Raw genomic sequence first — 10,000 nt, 5'->3', positions numbered from 1 at the left:
GTAAGGTAAGGCAGGGTAAGGTAAGGCAGGGTAAGGTAAGGTAAGGTAAGGCAGGGTAAGGCAGGGTAAGGTAAGGCAGGGTAAGGTAAGGTAAGGTAAGGCAGGGTAAGGTAAGGTAAGGTAAGGTAAGGTAAGGTAAGGTAAGGTAAGGCAGGGTAAGGTAAGGTAAGGTAAGGTAAGGCAGGGTAAGGTAAGGTAAGGTAAGGTAAGGTAAGGTAAGGCAGGGTAAGGCAGGGTAAGGTAAGGCAGGGTAAGGTAAGGCAGGGTAAGGCAGGGTAAGGTAAGGCAGGGTAAGGTAAGGCAGGGTAAGGTAAGGTAAGGCAGGGTAAGGTAAGGCAGGGTAAGGTAAGGTAAGGTAAGGCAGGGTAAGGTAAGGTAAGGTAAGGTAAGGCAGGGTAAGGTAAGGTAAGGCAGGGTAAGGTAAGGTAAGGTAAGGCAGGGTAAGGTAAGGCAGGGTAAGGCAGGGTAAGGTAAGGTAAGGCAGGGTAAGGTAAGGTAAGGTAAGGTAAGGTAAGGTAAGGCAGGGTAAGGTAAGGTAAGGCAGGGTAAGGTAAGGCAGGGTAAGGCAGGGTAAGGTAAGGTAAGGTAAGGTAAGGTAAGGCAGGGTAAGGTAAGGTAAGGCAGGGTAAGGTAAGGCAGGGTAAGGCAGGGTAAGGTAAGGTAAGGTAAGGTAAGGTAAGGCAGGGTAAGGTAAGGCAGGGTAAGGTAAGGCAGGGTAAGGTAAGGCAGGGTAAGGTAAGGTAAGGTAAGGTAAGGTAAGGCAGGGTAAGGTAAGGCAGGGTAAGGTAAGGCAGGGTAAGGTAAGGCAGGGTAAGGTAAGTCAGGGTAAGGTAAGGCAGGGTAAGGTAAGGTAAGGCAGGGTAAGGTAAGGTAAGGCAGGGTAAGGTAAGGCAGGGTAAGGCAGGGTAAGGTAAGGTAAGGTAAGGTAAGGTAAGGTAAGGCAGGGTAAGGTAAGGTAAGGCAGGATAAGGTAAGGTAAGGCAGGGTAAGGTAAGGCAGGGTAAGGTAAGGCAGGGTAAGGTAAGGCAGGGTAAGGTAAGGCAGGGTAAGGCAGGGTAAGGTAAGGCAGGGTAAGGAAGGGCAAGGCAGGGTAAGGCAGGGTAAGGCAGGGTAAGGTAAGGTGAGGGCAGGCTGGTGTATGAGGTGTTGAGAGCCTCAGCAGGAGGAGCTGTCTCTGGTCTCATCACCAGGGCTATCAATAAACTATGAGCTCCTTCCAATTATAGCCCCCCGCCCGACACCCGACACCCCCCCCCCCTCCCTGCCCTGCACCGCCACCACCCTGGGAGGAGAGAGTGTGTGTGCGTGTGTGTGTTAGAGAGAGAAACAGTAAGACAGTACATGTGCTTGTGTCTTTCTGTATGAGCGAGAGGTAAAGAGTGTGTGTGTGTGTGTAATATATAATAATAATACACGCCATTTCGCTGAAGCTTTTATCCAAAGTGACTTACATTGCAGTGAGTGCATACGTTTTTCAGTATATATGGTCCCAGGGGGAATCGAACCCACAACCTCAACGTTGTTAGCGACGTTTTACACTATTTACTAAGACATTGTGTCTTTTATTTGTTATTATAAATCCAGTTTTTTTCTATTTTTCTTGACTGTAGTCTTGGTGTTCTGCTATGCATGCAAAAGCTCATGCCGAAACCAGGGATCGAACCAGGGACCTTTAGATCTTCAGTCTAACGCTCTCCCAACTGAGCTATTTCGGCTGTATGTGTGGAGCTTTGTGTGTGTGTGTGTCTGAGAGCTAGAGAGAAACATTAAGACAGTACTTTCTGTGTGCTTTCTGTATGAGAGATAAAGAGTGTGTGTGTATGTTTGTCTTTGAGTATGAGAGAGAGTTAAAGAGTGTGTATGTGTGCCTGTGTGTGTGAATAATAATTAACAATACGATTTAATTAATTAATAATATTTATTATTATTAATATTATTATTATTATTAATAATAATAATGTCTTTTAGCTGATGCTTTTATCCAAAGCGACTTACCTTGTTGTGAGTGCATACATTTGTCAGTATATATGGTCCCAGCAGGAGTCAAACCCACAACCTAAGCATCGTTAGCACCATGCTCTGCAATCAAAACCTCATGCCGAAACCAGGGATCGAACCAGGGACCTTTAGATCTTCAGTCTAACGCTCTCCCAACTGAGCTATTTCGGCTGTATGCCTGGAGTTTTCTATGTGAGCGTGTGTGAGTGAGTGTGGGTGTGCATGCATACGTGTGTGTGTGGGTGTGCATGCATATGTGTGTGTGTGTGTGTGTGTCTGCATGCCTGCCTGCCCGCGCGTGTGTGTGAGAGAAAGAACGAAGGGGGGTAGCGCTGGAGAAGACATGCAGACGGGTCAAACACAGTGCATTCTCCCGACCCCTCCACAACACCCACAGATCACAGCAGGACACAGGGATGGAGGGATGGAGGGGTAGAGAGAGAGAGGGATGGAGAGGTTACGGGCCGCGGGGGGTGGAGGGTACGGGCCGGTCGGCTGTCAGTCTCCTCCAGATTTTTTTCCGCTTGTCGTTTTTTTTTTGCCGTTGGCGTAGTCGGCGGCGGCGGTGCTTTTGGTGGCGTCCCCCGTGACGGGCCGGAGAGCGATCCCTCTTCCTGTTCCTGCCCCGCCAAGAATAACAGCCGAGCTCCAGCTGTCAATCAAACGTCCTCCTCGACCCCCCCCCCCTCCTCCTCCTCGTCCTCGTCCCCCCCCACCCCGCCTGTCAGACTGTCCACACGCTAATTCTCAACATGCGGAACGGAGCGGTAGATGGACGTCCAAACCCTGAACTCGCCACGTGAATGCGCGGCGTTCAGATCATGTGTGTGTGTGTGTGTGTGTGTGTCGTGGGAGGCGGTAGTGTGTGTTTCTGTATAAATGCAGTGTTTGGTGATATATATATATATATTTATATTATATTATATATTATAGCATGTTGTGTGGAAATTAAGATGATGAATGTTCGCTAGACCAAACGAACAGATGTGGTGCTATTATTTTCTATTCTGTTCTAATCTGTTCTAATCTGTTCTATTCTATGGTGGTAGCTTGCTTGCGCTGAATCGATGGCGATGCGGTAGATGGCGACTTTTTAAGTTGTTTTTTCCCCCCAGGATCCATAGATCCGGGGCTATTCAGAAGACAGTTGGGGCCTCGAGCCCCTAATGCCCAGGGATAACGACGCCCCTGGAATTTCCCCAAATGAATCTGATTAGAAGTAAAAGAGAAAAAAGAAGAAACATTGATGTTGTATAAGGTTGCTGTCTCAGTGAATGGCACCAGTCCCTGGTGGTCTAGTGGTTAGGATTCGGCGCTCTCACCGCCGCGGCCCGGGTTCGATTCCCGGTCAGGGAACGACGCCTTTGCTGCATGTCGTAGTCTAGTACTTGTACTCTGCAATGACAACACAGTTGAATCTCGTCTAATCTAACATCTCTGAGACAGAGGGGGGGTGGCGACCTTTCTACTCATGAGGAGTTTTCTCTGTCTTAAAAATAGCATGTCTGCGGTGGACATCAACCTTATTAATAATAATAATAATAATAATAATAACATGCTCGTCTGTTTTGAGCGTAATGGGGTTTAGTGTTATTTATATCTTTTTGGGAAAGATAATAATAATAATCATAATAATAATAATAACATATTTTTAATATAGCGTCTTTCCTGAAAACGTTGCAGCTCAAAGTGCTCCAATCATTATATAATCATAATTTAATTATTTAGTCATTTAAAGGCAGTATTAAAAAGATGGGTTTTTAGTCTTGACTTGAACATTATTTGCTGAGGTGGCATCTCTAACGTGAACTGGCAGTGCATTCCACAATTTGGGTGCATAAAATGAGAATGCAGCCTCACTAAATCTCTTCTTTTGTGTGTGTACACAGAGAAAACCAGTGTCAGAAGACCTGCGAGCTCTATTTGGGCTGATATGCTATTAAGATAATTAATAAAATAATTAATTAAACAACCCAAGAGACTAAATTGTGTTTTGTTCAGATCAAAATACTTTTGTTTGTCACTGCACCGGAGAGGCAGACTGGTCCAAGCTTAGATTAGTGTTTCTTATGATGAGTCATTGTGACAGCCCTCTGGCCTTGGTGACCTTTAACCTTAGTTTGTTCAGGTAGGCTACCTGGTGGGCGGGACTGGAGCCAGGAGTCAGGAGGATCCAGCACAGCTGTCTGGGTCTACTGATAGAGTTTAAGGGTGTGTTCTCACTAGAACATTTGCTTCACTTGAAACGGAGTTAAGAATAAAATTCGCTTTGCTCTGCGTCGTTTGGAGCGGTGAGAACGCGCATTCAAAGTAACTCCCGGAGCAAAGAAACAACGGATGCTCCGCTTGAAAAGGGTGGTTTCGCTCCGGTTAGAAACGACGCATCGAGGCTGTCCATAGGAAAACAACAGCGCATGCGTGTTGATCTGGATAAGAGCGGGACAAACGGGCAATTTTCAAATGTTCTGACCAATCAACTACCCCGTCTGTTGCTTCGATTGCGTATGTTACTTCGTTTACATAAGGGGCTGTGAGAACGCAAATCAGAGAAATAATCCACTCAACACTTGCTCCGGGTCCTGATTTGGACTTTCATGTGAGAACATGACCTAAAAGGCGCTCCAGTCCTCCTGCTCTCTCTCTCCACCAGCACCATTTATTCATTTGTTCTACTATTTTCCACCATACAACACCCTCCACACCACTCTTGCCACTGCATTCACTCACTTACACTACTGACATACTGATTATCATACCTCATCGGATTATTGTGAGGGGGAGGGGGGAGGGCGAGGGGGGAGGGCGAGGGGGGAGGGCGAGGGGGGAGGGGGAGGGGGGAGGGGAGGGGGGAGGGCGAGGGGGGAGGGCGAGGGGGGAGGGGGAGGGGGGAGGGGGAGGGGGGAGGGCGAGGGGGGAGGGCGAGGGGAGGGCGAGAGGGGAGAGCCAGGGGGCACATCACCCATCACACATGGAAGGGGGGGGGGGGTCACGGTCAGGGCAGGGTCATCCACCGTCAACACCTGTCCGCCATATCCCTCCACATCCTCTCCACTCACACCCACATCCTTCCACAGAATATAGTCCCCCCCCCCCCCCCCCCATCCCCTGGCCATCTCATGCCCACTCTGGGTGCACCCTGCCTGGGTTGGGTCTGCTGCCTGACTGGCCTGGTCTGGTCTGATCCTGGGGGCTGGAGGATCCAGGGGAATGCTGAGCATCAATCGCCCAGGAGGAGAGCCCCTCCCCTGGGATGCTTGTAAGCCATCAGAGCCTGTCAGGGCCCCAGCTGGAGGCTGAAGGCGTATGGATGGAGGGAGTGGAAAGATGGAGGGATGGAAAGAGGAAGTGGGGGGGGGGGGTTGGAGGCGAAGGGGAGACAGGTTTAGCTGAGTCGCAGGGAGAAAGCTGACACTGGACTGAAAGGCTGGCTTGCAAAGAGGTCAGCTTCTCCTCTCATCTAACACCTCTCACTGTCCGTCAATCTCTCCCTTCTCCTCTCTCCTTCTCTCTCTCCTTCTCTCTCTCCAATCTCTCCTTCTCCTCTCTCCAATCTCTCTCCTTCCCTCTCTCCAATCTCTCCTTCCCTTTCTCCAATCTCTCAGAGACCCTATTGAAACTAATACAGTATATTAATCAGAGATCGTATAAAAACGAATATATTAATTCCAAAATCACAAACACTATTAACCTTGCATTAAGATGCACTCAATTCAACTTATTGAGTGATTTGTTGATGACGTTTTTGCATTTTAACTGAGTTTATACAACAGTTAGTTCTGACCAAGTCATTTGATAGGACAAGAGGCATTCCATGAGTGCTGATATACAGTATAACAGCACTGGGACCTTTAACTACTGTATATGTATCACTCCACCACACAGATACTACTAAATGACCGTTAATTAGACTACATGTTTGTGTTCAGGTTACTAGGCAACAGTCCATTTGAAGTTCAGTTGCGGAACTATTTTTGTTTATTTTTATGATTAAATAAACAAACAAATAATAATTTGTTGTCGCTTATTACTGTTAACTGATAAATCGCGCTGTAGAACTGTTGTATAAAAGCAATATCACACTCGTGGTCGTGCCGTTTACTGAATATCAGCACGGCTGTGATTCGGTCGTAGGTACGAGGCCGCAGACATTGTTGACTGCACCACATCTATCTAAAGCATGTTAAGGGTTTTAAAACCATCACCACCAATATTCATATCGAGGTCTACCCATCTGACCAACATTCGTATTTTAACTATGTGATTGATAGTGAGGGCCGTTAACTATATGATAGTGACACATTCAAGCTCATGAAAAAGTCAGATATTTCACCTCACAACTGCAGGCATCATCACACTAGCGTAATTATGTACTTCGGTTTGACAGTTGAGAAATAGTTGAGAGTTTTATGATTTAGACCAACTAATTGGTTTTGAGGGCTGAGAGATTACATACAGTAGGTAAACCAAAAAACGGGTCGTCATGGTTTCCCGTATTCGACCCATATTGTGTTGACCCAACTGTCACCCCACCTGACCAGCCCAGTCAGAGCCAGAGTTGGGCCTTCCCTTGACCTCCATTTTGGCTCTGGCTACATGTCTGCCCAGTCAGAGACCCATGCCCTCCTGACCCCATTCCGGCTCAAGCCTCCCCATATTGCTTAATTAAGTGTCATAGCAAAGGGTCTGAATACTTATGTACATGAGGTATTTCTGAATTTACTGAAATTATAAAAAATGTGTTTTTGCTTTGTCATTCTGGGGTATTGTGTGTGGATTGATGGCAATTTTTAAAAATAAATTTTAAATCGAGTCTATAACACAACAACATGTGAAAAAAGTGAAGGGGTCTGAATACTTTCCAAAGGCAGTGTACAACTATGTCTCTCTGTCTGTTTTTCTGTCTGTCTGCCTGCCGGTCTGTCTGTCTGTCTGGCTGTCTGGCTGTCTGGCTGTCTGTCAGCCTGCCTGCCTGCCTGCCTGCCTGCCTGCCTGCCTGCCTGCCTGTCTGTTGGCCTGTAGCCTGAAGAGATGGGTCTTCAGTCTATGGTGGAAGATAGGCATTGACTATGCAGTCCTGACAGCGGTGGGGAGCTCTTTCCACCAGCGGGGTGCCGGGAGGGTGAACAGCTGTTGACCGGGTAGTAAATGTAAATGTTAAGATCAGAGTTTCAATACGCATAGGTTGCGGATGCGCATGGTTGCGGAGTAGACGCTGGAGACTCTGGGCTCTGGTGAGGTTTCAGCTCTGGGAGTGTGAAGCGTCTGGACCCTTCAGAACCAGCAGCTTTATACCCTCCACCCAGAGAGAGACCATTGATGCTGAGAACACACTCTCTGTCAAAGCCATAACCAGATCTGTGATCCACGACATGTGCCTTGACTCAAGACTCTTTTGAGTCTCTTTTATTTGAATAAAGACACGTCTTTTACCCTCTGGTCATTTGTGTACTAGATGATAACGTGATTTCGGACCGTTTGAGGGGACGTTATTTCATTTAGGCCACTGAATGCATCTTCACAGATTTAAGTTTGTGTTGAGGGGCTGGTATTTTCTCTAATGCCTTGCACCAGTTCTAGCTGCATGTGCTTGAATAGGGGAGATGTCTTAAAGCATTTTTTAGGGCAATGGTCTTCAAAGGCAAATGTTAATGTTTGTTAGTAGTCCTCTGTGGCAGTAAGTAAGTAGCCTTGAGAACCGGTGGTTCTCAACCAAGCCTAATGGCCCATGAGCCTATCTCCTGTTTCAGTAGCATGAAGCGGATTGATGTACAAGTACACCCACTGGACAGGATCCAACCCTTAATGCTGAGTGCTAAGCAGGGAAGCATCAGGTACCTTTTTAAAATACTCTTTGGCATGACTCGGCCAGGGATCGAACTCACAATCTCTCAATCTCAGGGCAGACACTCTAACTTTAAGGCCACTGAGCTGGTTAGTTGGTAAAGCATGGCACTAACAATGCTTAGGTTGTGGGCTCGATTCCAGTTGGGGCCATGTGTACTGACAATGTATGCACTCACTGTAGCTCTAAGCTCAATGGCATGTCTTTTAAGTTGTTCTAAAAAGCAAATGGGTAGTGTCCCGGATTAAGTGTCCCAAATTAACCACCATCACTAACAGACACTTGGCAGCCTTACATTTACATTTCTGGCATTGGACACTTTTATCCAAAGCGACTTACAACAAACACATTTGTCTAAGTAAATGAATCATCTATCCATCAGTCATCATAAGAAAAATAAATCTATGCTAATAAATCTAATAAATCTTCTTCTAGCAAATGGACCGGGGGCCAGTTGCTAGAAGGAAGACGGAAGACTTCCTTTTTCTTATTTTTTCTTCTTCTCTTTTTAACATTTATAGTAGAGAATCTGTACGGCCTGGTGGGGGGGGGGTCTTCAGGAGGGACAGTTAAGGTATAGCCTGAAGAGATGGAGGTCTTCAATCTACGGCAGGAAGATAGGTAGTGACTGCAGTCCTGACAGCGGTAGGCTGCTCGTTCCACCATAGTCACAAGTCACGAGGCGGCGGTGCCAAGCGACCAGTTGAGGGTTAGCTGGAGAGCTCAGCCAAGGGTGCTTCCCACTGCTGTCAGGACTGCAGAGTCACGACCTATTTCCGTACACGCCGTAGATTGAATGTACGATAATTAACGTATTATCCTTTGCCTTTGAAGACCGTTGTCCTAGAAAATGCTTAAAGACACGTTCCCTGTTCAAGCACATGCAGCTAGAACTGGTGCAAGGCATTAGAGAAAATATTACCCCCAACAAAAAACACATCTGTCAGAAGATGCATTCAGTGGCCTAAAGTCACTTTCCCTTGAAGGGCCTGAAATCACATGATCTGGTACATACCTTACAAATGACTCGAATAAAGGAGACGTGTTGAGTCACGACACATGGATCTCAGATCACAGATCTGGTTATGGCATCAATGGTCTCTCTCTGGGTGGAGAGTATAAAAACTGCTGGTTCTGAAGGGAAGACACTTTCACACTCCAAGAGTCCAGAGTCTACTCCGCAACCAGCCTGTGAGTATTGGAACACTGACCTGTCTGTGTGTCTGTCTGTCTGTCTGTCTGTCTGTCTGTCTGTCTGTCTGTGTGTCATATCTCTCTTCCATAGGCCTGTGTAAACTCGAAGCTCTGAAAAAATCCTAAGATGCTTGTTGTGTGTGTAGAATCTGTTTCACACTGGTTCCTCTCCTCTCTCCCTGTGCTAGAATCAGAACGGTCGGTCTGTTGACCTGTCTGTCTGTCTGACTGTCTGTCTGTCTGTCTGTCGGTCTGTCTATCTGTCTAACTATCTGTCCATCTTGTTGCAGAATCATGAGCAGAAACTACATGTCCAAGTTCGACGAGCTCCGTCGGGGAGACTACCTCATGTCCAACAACCATGAGTGGAAAGCCGTCTTCCAGGTATGTAGTCTGCACTCCTCACGTCCTTCAATCCAACTTTATTCATACTGCATATTTCAAACAATAACGGTGCATTACAGTGGGTGCTTGAAATACATAGGTGTGGTTAATAAAACACAAGAGAAAACAGGAAGAATGATACTATTTGAACATCCATTGACAGTTTGATCTTGACATGACATTAATTATTTTTGTGTTCTATTTGGTTGTGTTTCTATTTGGTTCTAGTCTTTTCTACACTTTTCTTATCCCTCCTCTGCTCAATCCAATCCTCTTCTATTCTTTCCATCTCTCTCTCTCTCTCTCTCTCTAGGAGGACAGTTACTCCTATTATATTCTCTCCATCCCTTTCTCTCTCTCTAAGAGGAAAGTTACTTCTATTCTATTCTCTCCATCTTTCCATCTCTCTCTCTCTCCATCTCTCTCTCTCCATCTCTCTCTCTAGGAGGACAGTTACTCCTATTATATTCTCTCCATCCCTCTCTCTCTCTAAGAGGAAAGTTACTTCTATTCTATTCTCTCCATCTCTCTCTCTCTCTCTCTCTCTCTCTCTCTCTCTCTCTCTCTCTCTCTCTCTAGGAA

At 46.5% G+C, this 10,000-nt stretch overlaps 1 protein-coding gene across 1 annotated transcript in view; it reads left to right on the top strand.

Annotated features, from left to right (window-relative positions):
• Window positions 1–9,328: 9,328 nt before the first annotated feature.
• Window positions 9,329–10,000, top strand: part of LOC308149619 (B-type lectin plumieribetin-like) — a gene marked incomplete at both ends in the record, with an annotated part of 997 nt that continues 325 nt past the window's right edge. Inside the window, one exon of the mRNA XM_080522490.1 lies at window positions 9,329–9,418. Within this exon, the coding sequence (XP_080378616.1) occupies window positions 9,329–9,418 (90 nt within the window). The remainder of the gene's footprint in view (window positions 9,419–10,000) is intronic.

This window comes from Nansenia antarctica, assembly GCF_963989245.1.
Source record: "Nansenia antarctica genome assembly, chromosome: 2".
Taxonomy (NCBI): domain Eukaryota; kingdom Metazoa; phylum Chordata; class Actinopteri; order Argentiniformes; family Microstomatidae; genus Nansenia; species Nansenia antarctica.
This window is presented reverse-complemented; position numbering and strand designations above follow the sequence as displayed.